Here is an 18989-nt window from a genome sequence, read left to right on the forward strand (position 1 = left end):
ACAGTTGTGGGCTGACTCTGTCTGATGCTTCAAATTAATATGCATAATTTTACAATTGACCAATACAACTATGACCTGCTAATGGAAACATTTGCTATCTTTAGATTATGTTTGCTGTTTGCTTCAGTTCCCTAACCCTAATGGCCATCAAAGGTTAAAATATGAAGCATGGATTAATCAAAATAATTCTCACTTTGTTAATCACTTGAACAGCTGGAAAAAGTAGAATTTGCCTTTTGCTGTCATACAAGCTTGTCATGTCCAATTTTGATTTGGAGAATATAGGCAGAATAAAAGTACAGGCTAATTTTAAATGTGATCATTATTTTTTTATTATGAGCACCCACAATCTTACTTATCCCCTCAGTGTTGTTTCAGAGCCAGAAAGTTTGTTTTGGACATTTTTGCTATCATACTCCAATGCTTACCCTGGGGGAAATGCAAAAGCATGGCCCCCTTCTAACAATGTACCCGTGTTTGATGTGAAGTCCTAAAAACAGTGGCAGATTGTTCTTGATGCTTGTTATCTGCATTAAAGTTAAAGTAACCAAAGCCAAAGTAGAGCATTTCCCAATCTGGTAGTCTCCCAAGTGTTTTGTACTCCACCAACCCTAGCCAGTGGAGTTTTGCTGGCTGAGTCTGAAAAGAGTGGTAATATAAAACATCTTCAGGGCACCCAGTAGGGTAAGGCTGCCCTGGTATGATTATCCTTACAGCAGTATCAGTTGTGTATTGAGACGCCGTGACTACCCTGTTCCCTAAGATGTAAATAACTACACAACACACAGGATATTTGGGATCAAATAAGGCCACAACTTTATTGGTTACAGATGTGAGGTTTAGCCATAGGCATTGTGGTAACCAACTGCATATGTCACTCCTGCCTGTCCGCTTGGAGTGTATCTAAGGCTGAAGCCAGTGGGGGGGGGGGCGCCTTATGATCTACATCAAATTGGGGCATCCCCCAGGCGGTTCCTGTTGGAGGAATGACCCTAGCCCCCGTCTGGGCATCAGACAGAAGCTGCTACAGTACTTCTGGATTCTTTTAACAGGATACCCTTACCCGTGGAGGGGCAGGCGGAGGCTACAACCTCCCCTCCAACCAAGATTAGGCTTACCCAATGCCTATCTACCCAACTGGCGATGCCAATTTTCCAAGTGAGAAAAATTCCTGCCCAGCCCCTTAAAAATTAGGCGGCCAATATTGTCCATAGCAAGGTCAAAGCTTCCATGAAAACCCTAATCTGAGGGAGGGTAAGTGGGAGAACCAATGCAGTGAGAGAAAGCCGAAAAGGCCCTGCCAGCTGGGCATTTAAACTTCCCTGGGCATGGTGCCAAGGGCCACAATTGGTCGGTTGGTCCCATGCCCAGAGGAACGCCCCCTAACTCCTGCTGCCATTGGCCCATTTGACAGCAAGAATACAATTCGGCCTGTGATAGGTTGGTTTGGCAAGGAGTCCTGGGGCCCACCTGAAAAGCCGCCCGCCTGAAAAGGGAGCGAACAGACTTAGCTGAGAAGTGACATGTGGAAGAACAGAAGAGCTGAGAAGGGAACTTCTCAATTGGCTTGAGGAAAATGTCATCATGCTTCTTGCCTAAATGGCAAGAGGTTGGCCTCTCAGGTTTTTCTGACTTTACTGCCCATATGGGTTTCTTGGAAGACATATAATGGCCCCTTCTTAGGTCTCATTCAGACTTCCTTTTGTGCTGTGCCTTCCAGGCATAGGTCAGCACTTTCCAGGTCTGAGTGGTTTTCCCAGAAAAAAATGCCATTTAACACTGAATTGGAATAAATGCCATTCAGGTTTTTCGTGGATTGCCATTTGTTCTGATTCAGTGGTAAACAGTGGATTTTCCCAGGGAAAGTGGTGGGACCATAAAACAAAAACAAAACTGCTTGGACACAGACCTGGAAAACACAGGCCTGTACCTGGAAAGTGCAGCACAAAAGGAAATCTGGAAGAGCCCATTCTCTGAGTCTCCTTTGTTATTCCAGTGAGGCCATTCTCTGTTTTCCCTGCTTGTGTCCCTGAGGGGACTGATTATGACCAACTCACTCATCACTAGGAAGTTCTACATCCCATAGCAAGGGAGCTACATTAGCTATTTCCAGAGCAGGGGTCTGTGCATAGCTTGCAAACAGTGAGGTCTTGGTCCATTTTGTCTTCCACCTAGGCAGAGGAAGGAACTATGAGGTTATTTCTATTTGAGTGTTACTACAATAGACATTGTAGTAGAGACATCCCCTTGCCAAGAAAGGTCCTTATAGTTAAAGCTATGGTTTTCCCAGTAGTGATGTATGGAAGTGAGAGCTGGACCATAAAGAAGGCTGACTGCCGAAGAATTGATGCTTTTGAATTATGGTGCTGGAGAAGACTCTTGAGAGTCCCATGGACTGCAAGAAGATCAAACCTATCCATTCTGAAGGAAATCAGCCCTGAGTGCTCACTGGAAGGACAGATCGTGAAGCTGAGACTCCAATACTTTGGCCACCTCATGAGAAGAGAAGACTCCCTGGAAAAGACCCTGATGTTGGGAAAGATGGAGGGCACAAGGAGAAGGGGATGACAGAGGATGAGATGGTTGTACAGTATTCTCGAAGCCACCAACATGAGTCTGACCAAACTGCAGGAGGCAGTGGAAGACAGGAGTGCCTGGCGTGCTCTAGTCCCTGGGGTCACAAAGAGTCAGACACGACTAAACAACAACAACACTACCACAATGGACATAAGGAAAACAGAGTGTATGCCACAAATAATTAATCTAAAAAATAGCATTCTATCAAAAACATATCAGTTGAACCACCAGATGTTTAGTTCAAATTATGAAATGGGTCTCTTTGAAACATTTAATATTTTAAGAGTAGAAGAACCTACATTATTGCATGAATCTGTATGTTACATATATGTGTTGTAATATATATGATATGTAATCTGACTTTCAAACACTATTCAGTGAATCCCCACATTTGGGGACCAGTTGGTACATTCTGAATTTTAAGGATGTCGTATGGGCACCAGTAACAAAATGGCTACCAGGGCAAGGAATAACACAAAATGGCTACTACATCTAAAAGATTGGGGGGGGGAGAAACAGAATGCCAAAATTAGCACAATTTATATCAATATTGGCTTCTTTTTTAAAGGAATATTTGAATGAACAGCTGTCTTATGAGGAATCTTCTGAAGAAAACATGTCAAGCATTAGAACTTTAAACATGACATTCAGAATCAAAGAACAGCATCCTGGTTTTGACCCTTTCCAGGTGCACTGCCTGTATTGCACTAATGTGTTAGAAAAGGTTAGTGATTATTTTAACTATTTTAACTTCCAGTTGAGATAAAATATTGCATGAAGTAATTGCTACCAAGAAAAATGAAAATCCAGTCAGATGGTTATTGATAGCTGTGATGTTGTGATAAAAATATATGGACAATATCTAATAATTTCCACTTCCCAAATAGTATAGGGCCTACTTTCCCCCTTTATATATGCCCCCTCTGCAACTTATCAGTGAGCTCCAAAAATAAAGAACTGTTGCTGTATGTCACGGACTGTTTGGACATAGAGGAATGGTGGGAGGAACCAGCTGGGGAACCACCAAGAGAAGAAGGCTCAGAGTCTGGGCAGTGGTGATGGTGGTGAGTGGTCAGAGGAAGAAGAGGGAGAAGGCTGGGAATAGATGTCAGAAGCTGAAGAAGTAAAAGGGCTTAGTGAGCTGAGAGAGTCTGTGGCAGAGAGGAAGAGATGAGTCAGGCTGGGGAAGCGTAACGGGTGCCTCCCCCTCCTACTGTGACAAGCCCCCCCCCTCGAGGTGACTCTTCCAGGTTAGCGGAGTTTGTAACCTGAGGCGTTTGTAACCTGAGGCGTTTGTAACTCGAGGTACGACTGTATTATCTTTTCTGCTCTGCAGTATGGCAGCTTTTATCCCAAGAGGTCAAGTGTCCTGGGGAGCCAAAAAGATCCCATCAAGCCATATAACTACTGAGTTTCTTAACTCTAATCTAAGCTTGTCGTTAAATGCAGACTGAGATGCAACCACTAGCTTGCCTGATAGCTAACAGCCTTAACATGCTCTTTTGCATACTAGGGGCTTAGTCTGGAAGGGGTTTCATGCACAAACTTATCTAACCACATGTGGGTTGATCTTTTTGGATTAGGGTTACATTTGGCTCCTTTCAAAGATCCTGTAATGGTATAGAAGTTGCATTGAGAACATGGTTCTATTTTCATATTACCTCAATCACATAGCCAAATTTAATTGGCTGAATGTGTTGTCATCACAGGTATTATATGACTTTGACTCTGTGAGAGATTTTGCAGTCAAACCTAACCATGCATGTTTATGCTAGCTAGTAAATGAAGGGTTTAAGGACCATAAATTGCTCTAGAAGGCTTGGCTAGGTCATGCCCCCTTACCTTTGGGGAGGGAGACAGAAAGACTAGTTTCCTATTCCTCTCTCTCTCCTCTTTGAATGTAATGGACCAGATGTTTGAGCCTGAGGCTTCTGACCACATATTTGAGACTAGCTTCTGTATATTCTGTAACCAAAAATACATTGCCTGTGTTGTTTCTGCTGTAGCATTGTATAATGCATGAATGAGAGCTCTGATTACTGTAAGTAAAGCATTTAAACTTACTTAAGGTTGTGGTCTATTAACTCTGAGAGGTGGAGCCAGGGAAGCACAATTGTGAATGCTTAATACTGGAACATTTTATGATCTAACAACCTATATTTCCCACGCTTTGCAAGCACTTCACATATTTCTGTTTCAGCTGTACTGGAGGCTCTTTTGGCTAGAGAGTGAGTCAAGCCCCCCCCCCCCCAAGCTTTTTAAATTCAGCCAGTCAGCCATTTTTCTTCTGCAGTTTCCCACACACATGGGAATTCAGGGTTAACTGGTATTCCCCAGTTAGTTCCCAACAGATTCACCAGAATTTCTCAAGGAAGAGGACCAGCTGTGAAATAATTCCACCATATTATCAATGTAAAGAAAAAACTAGAAAAAATCCTGGGGGGGGGTTCCCCCCCAGATTTCCTAAAATCACCCTATTGCTACAAAAATATTTATAGGTGAACATTCAACCATCAATCAATGCTTTCATATTGGAATTCAATTTTTAAAAATAATAAGCACATTAATGAAAACATGTCCACATAACTAATTAAGCTATTGGCTTCAGGTAAATTTCTCTTAAGTTGGAAATTTGACTTTAAATTCCATGTGGTTCTAGCTAAGCAATACTAAAGAAAGGAATTGCTTGTTTTAGATAAAGGAGTAAAAATTAAACTAGGTGTTAATTTGTAATGCAGATAATATTTTTATCATGTCTGTTACAGCTCCCTCCTCCATTAATACTGTAGTAGCACAAGACCTTCAAATGCTGACAACTCAGGGCAGAATTTCACTGCTGTGTGACAGGACTGCAATGCTCTATTAATCTGCAAGTGACAAGCAATAGTTAAATTGGATTACAGAAACTTTTACTATGCTATCTTATTATCAGCCTGTGGACAACTATCAAAAATTTAATTAGTTTTTGTTTTTATTCTATTTTATATTGACAATCCAAAGATATATAAAATAGCCTAATATATCAATATTATAAAATACAACCATAAAATAATTTAAATTGCAAAGAACTATATGGACCCACTTGACTTTAAGAAGCCCTATTCAGAGTGGGGAGGCAGGTACATAGCTGCCAAGTTTTCCCTTTTCTCGCGAGGAAGCCCATTCAGCATAAGGGAAAATCCCTTTAAAAAAGGGATAACTTGGTAGCTATGGGCAGGTAGCAAATAGCTATAGGATCATTTCAATGGTGATACTTCAACTATGTCCCTATTCCCTAGTCAATTCATTTTGTATCCTCTTTAATGGTATGTAAACACAAGTTCAGAGCATTTGTTGCTCACCCAGGCTTTTAAAAATGATTGCATCTCTGTAAATTGAACTTTGCTTATGGGGTAGCCCCACTGGCAGAAGGGAGTGAATTGATTTTTGCAAATTCGTCTCCCTATGTAAGCACTTGACCTTCTGCAAACCTGTTCTAGAGCAGGGATCAGCAACCTTTTTCAGCCGTGGGCCGGTCCACCATCCCTCAGACCATGTGGTGAGCTGGAATATATATATATATTTTTTGGGGGGGAATAATGAACGAATTCCTATGCCCCACAAATAACCCAGAGATGTGTTTTAAATAAAAGCACACATTCTACTCATGTAAAAACACCAGGCAGGCCCCACAAATAATCCAGAGATGCATCTCTCCCTCTCTCTCTCTCTCTCTCTCTCTCTCTCTCTCTCTCTATATATATATATATATATATAATGTAAACTGGGCATGTGGGTTATTATCCACTTTCTCCGAAACCGCTTCACCGATTGCGTTCAAATTTTGACACAACGTCCCAAGTGAATGTCCAAAGGTTCCTATAAAGTTTGCTAAAACAGATGGCCCCCTGATGGAAAAGTTTTCTGACCCCTGGTCTAGCAAAATCTGTTTTATGGAAAGAAGAGAAGTAGAGCAAAACAAAGATAATAGTACCACCACATTGTTGCTAAAACAGGTGTAGTTGACCTATGTGAATCAATCCCAAGGGACTCTCTCATGGATTTCATTAATTGCTGAGGCTGTGTACTCACTTTGGTATTTGAAGTGTTGTATCTTGTAGTTCCCAGGGTTTCCCAAACATGGGTCTCCAGCTGTTTTCGGACTACAATTGCCATAATCCCTAGCTAGCAGGACTAATGGTCAGGGATGATGGGAATTGTAGTCCAAAAACAGCCGGAGACCCAAGTTTGGGAAACCCTGATATAACTGAATGGGTACATTTGTCAGCATGGAGAAAAGTGCTGCAACTGGGGGATAACCTTGTGTTGCAGCAAACCTAGTCCTCTTCCTCAAGTGTGGCCTTTATTGAAAGGGATGCTGTGTGCAGTGCAGTGTTTTTCCAGGTTCCTCTGCATTATACAAGCATTTTTCCCAGTCATCTCTCCACCCAGTATGTCATAATTACATGCAGTTTTATATTTAATAATACTGTATGATTAAAGTTATGTAATCACAACTTTTGATTTGTATGTCATACTTTCTTGTGTATAACAAGTGACACTGTTTATATTTATAGAAATTTATGACAGTTATCTGGTGACTAGGCTGTCTTACAAAACAGCAGATAAGTAAAATATCACACTAATGATAAAACAGCATTCACTCCCAATTCCAGTTACATGGAGAGTTTCTTGTTGATAAGGTTGTGCTGATGGTAAAATAAATAAATAAATAACTGTAAATTGCTACACTACATAAAAAGTTGACAATTATTTTGCTTTTGTAACTGATATCAGGATTTCAGAGTAAGTGGTTTGGCAAAATGCTGTTAACAGTTGGAAGAATAGCTACTCAAAAATTGATTTATCTTTATATAAATAATGGCTACATCCCCAAATGGATTTATAAATTAATTGCTGTCTTATTAGAATAAAACCCTTCTTCCCTGGGTATGATTGATGCTATCTGTCTAAGTCCTTGTTTCAGCCACCCCCCTCCTTAGTTAGTTTATCACAGCTGGAGCTTTAATTTACTGATCATATTAACTCTGATTAATAACTAACAATACCCTCTTCTTATATATCAACAGTCTACCATTACTGAGTGCAAGTGGGATTGGTCAGATTTGCTGCTGAGTTATTTCAGACTAAATAGAACGACCTTCATGGCACTACTGGAGCACAGGTAATACTTTTTTTGGGGGGGGAGAGAAAAGTTTCTCTTGAGTTCTGTAAGTTTTGTGTTCTGTGCAAAGCAACTTTGCAAATAACATTTAAACTGCTTACCTGAAGATTTAATTTGAAGTTTTGCTTGTGGGGTGATGCTTTTCTGTCTTCCTCTTGCAAGTCCCTTGTGAACTTCTGAAAAGATGCTGCTGAAGGCCACAGGCCCTCTGTGATATTGTGGAATGTGTTGTGGGGGCTGAAGTTGGAAGGTGGGGGTGTCAAGAAATTGGATACCCACCCCTTCCACAAGTAAAGGTGTCTTCTTATCATAAAAGGGGCTCTCTCAATAGAATAGAATACAAAACTAAACAAACAAACAGTGGGGAAAATAAACATGGAGGGGTTCTAAAGGGTTATACAGAGGGCATTTACATCTATGTGCAAGGACCACTCAGGGACCCCTTTTTAGCGTATCTATCTACATTGCCCGACAATCCAATGGTATCTTATGTGCAATAAGAAATTACAGTCAGAAAAGTATATTATGGAGACCAAAAAAATGTACAGTATGCATCAGTATCTTCGGTGTATAATATTCTTTCCTGGTGTTGGTGTGCATAAATGAGCTCACATGAATGAGTTCACATGAATGTAGTTTAAGTATGTTTATAAAGAGATTGTTTGTAATAAAACAATGTGATTGTTCCACTGTGGGCAGAACACTTAATTTACATTTAGTATGTTAACACAAGCCGCCAAAATTATGTTGAGTCAAGGTGTGATAAATGCTGCAAGTTCTGTTTATGGTGATGAAGCAGATTTTTGTATTATATATAGTATTGTAGAGAAGCATGAGCTAGTGCACTCACTAAGATGAGCTGTTTAAGGGCATTTACGTGAAGGCTATGGTACATTGATCTCTGTTTGAGAGCTTAAGGCTGCAAAAAACAACCCATTTGCAAATGGTACAGAAATGAGTGCTATATTTGTGCCACATTCTGCTACGTTTCCGGAAATGGCTTTAATATCACGTGAAAGCTCAAACATAATGTGGAAGTCAACAGGAAAACATTGGGAAAATGGAATAAACTGCTGTGTGAATCCAGCCTCAGACAGCATGAGGTTTATAACTAAAGCAAGACTTTTAAGTTGAAATGTGAATTGCTATTGAAAACTCGAGCTTGGAAATCATAACTAATATGTGTAAAATGTGATCTGATTTTCAAACTGCAGTTTGTGAAATTGTGAAATAGCACGGCACGTCCCCCGTTTTGATATGTAGTAGGCGAGAGCTGAGCAGGTAGTTTCATCTGTTCTGAATTAGAAGTGTTTTCAAGTCCTAGGTTTCTGCTGGTGATTACAGAGAATTGTGTGGCATTTAGTAAAACTGTTGCCTTGTGTATTATACAGTGCAGTGGTACGGTACCTTGGGTTACAGATGCTTCATGTTACAGACGCTTCAGGTTACAGACTCCGCTAACCCAGAAATAGTACCTCGGGTTAAGAACTGTGCTTCAGTGTGAGAATGGAAATCGTGCGGCGGCGGCGCAGCAGCAGCAGTGGGAGGCCCCATTAGCTAAAGTGGTACCTCAGGTTAAGAACAATTTCAGGTTAAGAACGGACCTCCAGAATGAATTAAGTTCTTAACCCGAAGTACCACTGTATATTTACAATGGATGCTGTTGGAAAAAATGGTAACGTATCCTTCAGAAATCAGTAGTTTCAAAATTGTAAACTGTAGCCAGGTCACCTGTAGAACTTTAGAGTGTAACTAATATGAAGTAAAATATTTTTCTTGTTTAGAGTTATCACAGAGGAAAACTGAATAAATTATGTATATTTTTAGTGGATACACAGACAGCATCTGTTGTGAATGTTAGCCATATGGTGAGCTATTTATGGGGGAAATGTTTACATTTATAATGTTTATTGTGTTGTTGATTATCCATATATTCAGAAAATGCTGTTCTAAAATCTTGTTATATCAACATGCTTAAAATCTCTTTTATTATCATGAATTTGAGCAATATATGAGCAGGTTTAATTGAGCATGCAAAAGTACCTTTTTATGGCATCTGATGTGTTAGCATAGCATGATGAAGTGACTCGCGATGAGTCTGATCTGTTTGTAGGGAAAAAAAGAGGTGCTACATAGCCCAGCCCACCCGCCTTATAAAGTAATAGAGTGGTTAAGGAATATACTAAAAAGAGACTTACATGTCACAACCAACAAATTCAAATTAGAGATGGGGACAAATTCAGAACTGTGGGAACTGATAATATTGAACTTTCCCAGTATCAACATTCTCAACTGAATAACAAGCCAATCCCAGACCCTTCCAGATTTTGGGCAAATTGGTGAAACAGTTAAGCTAAGGTTTTCTAAAAACAAACAAACAAACAAACTGAAACATGCACTTTGGATTAAAATAACCAAATTTGCCATGGACATGAAGTAATAAAGTTTAAAAATTATCTGATGTGGATTAAATCCACTCCTGTTTTGAAATAAACAAGTTTAAAATTTTATACTGTTTGTTTATAAATGAATAAGAACACAAGACAAGCCTGCTGGATGGCCCATGTAGTCCAGCATTCTGTTCCAGCAGATGACTGTAGGAAGCCTGCAAGCAGAATTTAAGCACAATGCACTCTGCCCACTTGTGATTCCCAGCAGACCATTTTTATTTTCATTGAAGTGCTGAGCACATAAAATCCTGTTGGTGTTCCTTCTTGAACACCCGGTGCTTGTTGATGGTGTTTTTCCCTACTTCTGATGGCATCTTCACATTTCTGAATCATTATGTCTACTTCAGGTCCATCCACTACTTCAGAGCTGAAAAGTTATCTTCAGCCTCATTGCACCTCCCTATCATTTCACTGGGGCATTTACTGGTTACTGGACCTGATACGGTGCCATGACAGAGAATGGGCACTTCATTTAGCATGTCAGAAACCATACAAAGCTGAATTCTTGCTATAATACCCACTGGAATGTTTGTGCACCAAGGCCCCTGAATGTAACTCAGGACTCTTCCAGATGACCTATTTATTATTCATCTTGATTTGCTTGCACAAAATTTACACACAGGTTAGGATATATCTGGTCTTTATTGAGCATTCTTATTTGTTTATAGGACAGTTATAGGCAGTGATTTTTTTCTAAAAAATGTTTAGGGGTACTCTCACTTTGACTCATGAAAATCACCATTTTATACTTCAAATTGGGCAAAATAAATACAGTAAAAGGACAAGAGTACAATGATTCAGAAAATCTTTAGGGGTATGCATACCCCTGCGTTCCCCCCAGAAAAAAGCACCGGTTATAGGACAATAAGCATTCATCCTGATTTCCTTGTGGGGTGTTTACATGTCTTCCCATTAGGCTTTTGTTCATCCCAGACTTCTCAGAACATTTCCCCATTACTTTCCAAACTGCTAAAAGTCAAAGGAGTGTTTGCCGTCACTAAATCATATGACAATATTTTATCAAAATATGCAATATAAAACTAACACTTTCTTAGAGGTCTCTTCTGTTCTGGTCTAAGCCCTAGTTTTTCTGCACTGAACCATCTGAGCTTTAGAAAGCACAGTGTTGGCCTCTCCTAAGTGATGGAAATTGTTCATTCCCAAGACCTTGTTGGTCATGCTTCATGATGTCCAGCACTACCCTAAATTTTTTTGGGGGGTGGTGGTGGTGGTGGTTCATGTATACGCTTGTGTTTACTTTTCTGTGATAAAACTGATTATGGAGCCATTATTAGATTTTTACCAGTAAAGCATATTTCTTATCAGAAAAAACATTAATTCTAATGACTAGAGATCCAGCCTTACAACAGACCATTTACATAGTGCATTAAATCACTGGTAACTCAGAAAACTAAGTGTAGCTTATCTAATGCCATTCGTAGACTTTCGTCTTCTGACGTTTGAGAAGCAAGTTTCATTTTTTTGCTGATGCAGAACTCCACATCTTTGGCTCATTACTTCATTGTGTGTTTTTATTGAGGGAAATATGGTAGTTCTGTTCCTTAACAGAAAGACAAATCTCTTTGCCTTGGCATGCCTCCTAAACATGGGACTATTCAGACTAATCATGAGCTGCAACCAAGGTTTGTTCTTTGTTACAGCTTGTGGTTCATAAGGAGAGACCTTAACCATGAGTCCTGGTTTGGATTAAACACTAAGTCAAACCTGGGATTAGTGTGGTGTGACAGCAGAAAGAACTGGGGAGAAACAAAGGGACTACAAGCTTGTTTCTGGGAGCCAAGATTTGGTTTAGTGCGACTGCGAAGCAGGTCTTTGAATTAAATATTCCTGAAAATATTCAGATGGCCCATTTGTCTAGATAGCATTAGCAAACTGTTGTTTTCGGTGGGCAAAGCCCCTTGTTGTAAGACCTGCACATTACAGAAACAAAGAAGCATAGTATTGTCATTCCAAAAGTTTGCAATATGAAATATGTCACTGAGGAAAGGGTTTTTTTATTAGTCTTTAGATTGACAGGTTATGACAAAACTGTATTCATGTTGCTTGAATACATCTTTTGTCTAGTTTTACATCCTTTTTTTAGTTGTCTAGAAAATGACATATTGAGGTTTTCATTTGCTTTAACCAGGTGTGGTTTTCTGTATAGGAGATATCTTGGTAGGACTGCAGTTGAAAGCGAATGAACCAGTGAAGCTTGGAAAGGCCATGGCCCTTCTTCAGATGGTAGCGATAAGTTGAAAGACTCATTAATCAACAGCAGAGTCACAGGTGTGGTAGCTTTCCTACAAACTGCCAGCAGACTGTGAAAGTCATATCCAACACACAGTACGTCAAAGTGGTCTTACAAACACTCTTATTAAGCCTTTATCTCCTCTCATTTTTAGTTAGAAAAATGCTATAGTTTAAGGAGGGAAAATTCCAGGGTTTTTTATTTGTTTGAGGCTATTTTCATTTCTGTAGGTTACAGTAAATGAATAACTGCATCATTTTACACAGATTTAATGGCTATTGATATACAGTATATTTAGGAATTGGTTGATTTAATTCTCAAAATGATACAATACATATTTATTTTAATAAATAACAAGCTTAATTTGTAATGTTACTGAACTTTAATATTGGCAGAAAATAGGTGGACAATTGCTGTAAGAACAAGGTTATAGAAGTTGTATGTGCATGGAGCCCAGTATGAAGCATGCTCTGAGTTCTACCTAGTACATATGAGCTATAACCCTTAGATTTAGGGACTATGTAAGAAGCAGCCTCTCTTTCATGGATTGTCGTGGTGAAGGGGCTTGAATAACTCAGAGAAGCTATGAGCTATGGCTTGTAGGGCCACCCAAGATGGACAGGTCATAGTGGAGAGTTTTGACTAAACGTGATCCACCTGGAGCAGGAACTGGCAAGCCACTCCAGTATCCCTGCCAAGAAAACTCCATGGACGAAGACAACTGGCATATAAAAGTTATGACGCTGGAAGATAAGCCCCTCAGGTTGGAAGGCGTCCAACATGCTACTGAGGAAGAGCAGAGGACAAGTACAAGTAGATTCAGAGCTGATGAAGCAGCTGGGGCAAGCCGAAAGGTCGCTCAGTTGTGCATATGCCTGGAAGCAAAAGGAAAGTTCAATGCTGTAAAGAAAAATATTGCATAGGAACCTGGAATGTAAGAACCATGAACCTTGGTAAGCTGGATGTGGTCAAAAATGAGATGGCAAGAATAAATATTGACATCCTGGACATCAGTGAACTAAAATGGATGGGAATGGGCGAATTCAGTTTGGATGACCATCATATCTACTACTGTGGGCAAGAATCCCGTACTCGTAGTCAACAAAAGAGTGGCGAAAGCTATACTGGGATGCAATCTCAAAAATGATAGAGAGACCTTTTAACATCACAGTAATCCAGGTTTATGCACCAACTACCAGTGCTGAAGAAACTGAAATTGACCAATTCTATGAAGACTTACAACACCTTCTAGAAATGACACCAAAGAAGGATGTTCTTCTCATTATAGGGGATTGGAATGCTAAAGTAGGGAGTCAAGAGATAAAAGAAATAACTGGCAAGTTTGGCCTTGGAGTTCAAAACGAAGCAGGGCAAAGGCTAATAGAGTTCTGTCAAGAGAACAAGCTGGTCATCACAAACACTCTTTTCCAACAACACAAGAGATGACCCTATACATGGACATCACCAGATGGGCAGCATCAAAATCAGATTGATTATATTCTCTGCAGCCAAAGATGGAGAAGCTCTATACAGTCAGCAAAAACAAGACCTGGAGCTGTCTGTGGCTCAGATCATCAGCTTCTTATAGCAAAATTCCAGCTTAAACTGAAGAAAGTAGGAAAAACCACTGGGCCAGTAAGACACAATCTAAATCAAATCCCTTATGAATACACAGTGGAAGTGAGGAACGGGTTTAAGGATTTAGATTTGGTGGACAGAATGCCTGAAGGATGGATGGTGGCTCATAACATTATACAGGAAGCAGCAACGAAAATCATCCCAATGAAAAGGAAATGCAAGAAAGCAAAGTAACTGTCCAATGAGTCCTTACAAATAGTGGGGGAGAGAAGGCAAGCAAAATGTGAGGGAGATAGTGAAAGATACAGGAAATTGAATGCAGATTTCCCAAAAAATAGCAAGGAGAGACAAAAGTGCCTTCTTAAACGAGCAATGCAAAGAAATAGAGGAAAACAACAGAATGGGAAATCCAGAGATCTCTTCAAGAAAATTGGAGATGTGAAAGGAACATTTCGTACAAAGATTACCATAATAAAGGACAATAGTGGAAAGGACCTAACAGAAGCAGAAGACATCAAGAAGAGGTGGCAAGGATACACAGAGGAATTATACCAGAAAGATATGGAGGTCTCATACACCCCAGGTAGTGTGGTTGCTGACCTTCAGCCAGACATCCTGGAGAGTGAAGTCAAATGGGCCTTAGAAAGCACTGCTAATAACAAGGCCAGTGGTAGTGATGATATTCTGGCTGAACTATTTAAAATTTTAAAAGATGATGCTGTTAAGGTGCTACACCCAATATGCCAGCAAGTTTGGAAAACTCAGCAATGGCCAGAGGATTGGAGAAGATCAGTCTACATCCCAATTCCAAAGAAGGGCAGTGCCAAAGAATGCTCCAACTACCGCACAATTGCACTCATTTCATACGCTAGCAAGGTTATGCTTAAAATTCTACAAGGCAGGCTTAGGCAGTATGTGGACCAAGAACTCCCAGAAGTGCAAGCTGGATTTTGAAGGGGCAGAGGAACCAGAGACCAAATAGCAAACATGTGCTGGATTATGGAGAAAGCTAGAGAGTTCCAGAAAAATGTCTACTTCTGCTTCATTGACTATGCAAAAGCCTTTGACTGTGTCGACCACAGCAAACTATGGCAAGTTCTTAAAGAAATGGGAGTGCCTGATCACCTCATCTGTCTCCTGAGAAATCTCTATGTGGGACAAGAAGCTACAGTTAGAACTGGATATGGAACAACTGATTGGTTCAAAATTGGGAAAGGAGTATGACAAGGTTGTATATTGTCTCCCTGCTTATTTAACTTATATGCCGAATTCATCGTGTGAAAGGCTGGGCTGGATGAATCCCAAACTGGAATTAAGATTGCCAGAAGATATATCAACAACCTCAGATATGCTGATGACACAACCTTGATGGCAGAAAGTGAGGATGGATTAAAGAACCTTTTAATGAGGGTGAAAGAGGAGAGCGCAAAATATGGTCTGAAGCTCAACATCAAAAAAACCAAGATCATGGCTACTGGTCCCATCACCTCCTGGCAAATAGAAGGGGAAGAAATGGAGGCAGTGAGAGATTTTACTTTCTTGGGCTCCTTGATCACTGCAGATGGTGACAGCAGTCACGAAATTAAAAGACGTCTGCTTCTTGGGAGAAAAGCAATGACGAACCTAGACAGTATCTTAAAAAGCAGAGACCTCACCTTGCCAACAAAGGTCCGTATAGTTAAAGCGATGGTTTTCCCAGTAGTGATGTATGGAAGTGAGAGCTGGACCGTAAAGAAGGCTGATTGCTGAAGAATTGATGCTTTTGAATTATGGTGCTGGAGGAGACTCTTGAGAATCCTATGGACTGCAAGAAGATCAAACCTATCCATTCTGAAGGAAATCAGCCCCGAGTGCTCACTGGAAGGACAGATCCTGAAGCTGAGGCTCCAATACTTTGGCCACCTCATGAGAAGAGAAGACTCCCTGGAAAAGACCCTGATGTTGGGAAAGATGGAGGGCACAAGGAGAAGGGGACGACAGAGGACGAGATGGTTGGACAGTGTTCTCGAAGCTATGAACATGAGTTTGACCAAACTGCGGGAGGCAGTGGAAGACAGGAGTGTCTGGTGTGCTCTGATCCATGGGGTCACGAAGAGTTGGACACGACTAAACAACAACAAGAAGCAGCCTCATTGTGAAGAAGCTGATGCTGCAAAAAATGGAAGGCCTGAATGTGATTAGATATAGATTGCTAGTCTTCTGACCTCTTGACCTTTGCAGCCAATGAGAAAGTTACCTATAGATATAAAATACTATTTTAATAGTATTATTTGAAATTAATGAACGTAATGAAGTTAGGCCCATTAATTTCATTGGGTCTCCCCTAACAGTCGACTGTCATTCATAGAATCTGGATACATAGTCTTTCATGATTTCTTTGGGAATTGAGAGGGTATGAAAAAATAGATTAAGTGAAGCAGCTAATGGAGAATATCTGAAAATCTCCCTCCTTTTCTTCTTCCACTGTACTCTTTTTAAGTTTTTGTTAATTTAGTTACTTGTGTCTTATCTGATTTGAATATACTGAGGCTCAGGGAGGGTAGAAATACAATTTAAGGAGCTTGAAGTTTTATGTCAAGGTTGGATGGGTTGGAGAAAGGAAAGGTTGAATTTATTGTAGGGCAAATGTTTTCAAATATAAGGGTTTTTTGGGGGGGTATTTTTATATTTCAAATAAAATACTATGAAAAAGCAACAGTGCAGTCAGTGACCATTTCAGGCACGTCCAACTGACTTGCAATGATCATCACCTGCATTTGGATTTTGCTAAGTAAACTTCTGTGATAGGCATTCTGATGTAGCATAACGGTTTCTACAGTAACTTTTAAGGATGGGGTATAATGAACTTGTTGAGATGCTGTATACCGTGGGAAAGAAGAATATAATTATCTGCACTTCTACACCTCACTGGAAGGAAGGTACAGTTTTATTAAGGCATCAGAAAATGCAGGATTAAGAACATAAGAGCCCTGCAGGATTAGACTAAATGCACATGAACTTACAGGGTTTCCTAATACTTACTGTTTTTAATGATGTATTTACTCCTGCCCTAGGACCATTTGGTGAAGGGTGGGTTCTAAATATTACAGTGGTACCTCAGGTTACAAACGCTTCAGGTTACAAACTCCACTAACCCAGAAATAGTACCTCAGGTTAAGAACTTTGCTTCAGGATGAGAACAGAAATCGTGCGGCGGTGGCACTGTGGCAGCAGCCAGGAGGCCCCATTAGCTAAAGTGGTGCTTCAGGTTAAGAACAGTTTCAGGTTAAGAATGGACTTCTGGGACGAATTAAGTTCTTAACCAGAGGTACCACTGTATAAATAAATAAAATAGCCCACCATCCTTTTTCACAGTGGTCAACCAGGGCATGAGTGCACTAACCATCTTTTGTTTGGTTTTTTTGCCTACTTCCTCTGATACTAGACATAGTATACAACAATCATGACTAGTAGCCATTGATAGTCTTATGATGATTTGTTGAAGCACCTTTTAAAGCAGACCAAATCAGGGGCCATCACCACCTCTTGTGGTAGGGAAATCTATAGTGTGTGTGTGTGTGTGTGTGTGTGTGTGTAGAAGTACACCTTATTGTCTGTCCTGAAGCAGCCTCTTCGTTGTACAATAGGAAAATTCCATTTGCAGACGATTAATTTCCATGGCGCATCTTAGATCAGAGCCATTGCCATCAGTGTAGAAAAGAATGAAATGGCAATTTTCTTGCCTCTGTTTTGGATAGTTATTTCTGTTGTTGTTTAAATTCAGTAACAGACATCCTTTTAAGAAATGACACACTAAAATAATATGGGAATTATCTTATTAATTGTATTACTAAATAACCTTACAGCCATTTATATACAACCAAACCTTTTCCAATGAAGTGTTAATGAAATTAACAATAAAGGGGTATAATAACCTTTGAAATAATTATATGGATAATGTAACAATACATTTGCTTAAAAATGGAAAGCATTTATATAATATAAAGCAAAATCTCTGTAACTGCTATGTTGAATCAAAGACATTCTTATTGTTACTCAAATACAAAGAAATCTTTTTAAAAAAATGCAGAATAGCGATCTCTCTTAAAAGATAAATGTTCTCTTTTATTACTTTCACTTTTATATAGGTAGCTTAATATTATTCCACACGTGGTTTTATTTTCTTTCACCCTGCTCCCACTTAAATTAGCACTCAGGCTGAAATCCTGTCCAAATTTCCCTGAGAGTAAGCTTCATTGAAAACAATGAAACTTACTTCTGAGTACGTATGTATGGCATTGCACTGTTCATATATTTACCTCAAATTTTTTTAAGCATAGGCAGGGCTTTTTTTCCCAGCCAGAACTCATCTGAACTCAGATTTGGCACCTATCAGGTGGGCACCATTGCCATTGTAAGAAACCAAGGGAGGCGTTCACAGTGAGTTCCAGCACATCTTTTTCTTGAAAAATAGCACTGAACATAGGTATTCTCTTCACTGCAAAAATTATTGTAGATACCTTGTGCTTGTGTAAAACATTTAATGAAGAACTTTAGAATTTCAGCTTACAGTCACTTGCTTTTACATTTTTAAATGTAAAATATTATTAAATCCAGATTTTTTTTTCAGCCAGAACTCACCAGATCTCATTACAGGTAGGTAGCCGTGTTGGTCTGGATCGAAGTAAAATAAAAAAATTCCTTCAGTAGCACCTTAAAGACCAACTAAGTTTTTATTTTGGTATGAGCTTTCGTGTGCATGCACACTTCTTCAGATACCAGGTATCTGAAGAAGTGTGCATGCACACGAAAGCTCATACCAAAATAAAAACTTAGTTGGTCTTTAAGGTGCTACTGAAGGAATTTTTTTATTTCACCAGATCTCAGTTCTGGCACCTCTCAGGTGGGCGCCATTGCCATTATAAGAGAACAAGGGAGGTGTTCATGGTGAGTTCTGGCACTTCTTTTTCTAGGAAAATAGCACTGATTA

General features: G+C 39.8%; 1 protein-coding gene across 4 annotated transcripts in view; it reads left to right on the forward strand.

Annotated features, from left to right (window-relative positions):
- Positions 1-18989, forward strand: part of KIAA0825 (KIAA0825 ortholog) — a 191411-nt gene that overhangs the window by 69260 nt on the left and 103162 nt on the right. For 3 of the 4 annotated variants that reach the window (XM_060280189.1, XM_060280190.1, XM_060280188.1), the window contains 2 exons: positions 3146-3301; positions 7647-7741. In XM_060280189.1, coding sequence (XP_060136172.1) covers positions 3146-3301; positions 7647-7741 — 251 coding nt within the window. Of the gene's footprint in view, positions 1-3145; positions 5697-5794; positions 6293-7646; positions 7742-18989 lie in introns of those variants that run through there. The other variant, XR_009558323.1, reaches the window with a different exon arrangement.

This window comes from Zootoca vivipara, chromosome 11 (assembly GCF_963506605.1).
Source record: "Zootoca vivipara chromosome 11, rZooViv1.1, whole genome shotgun sequence".
Taxonomy (NCBI): domain Eukaryota; kingdom Metazoa; phylum Chordata; class Lepidosauria; order Squamata; family Lacertidae; genus Zootoca; species Zootoca vivipara.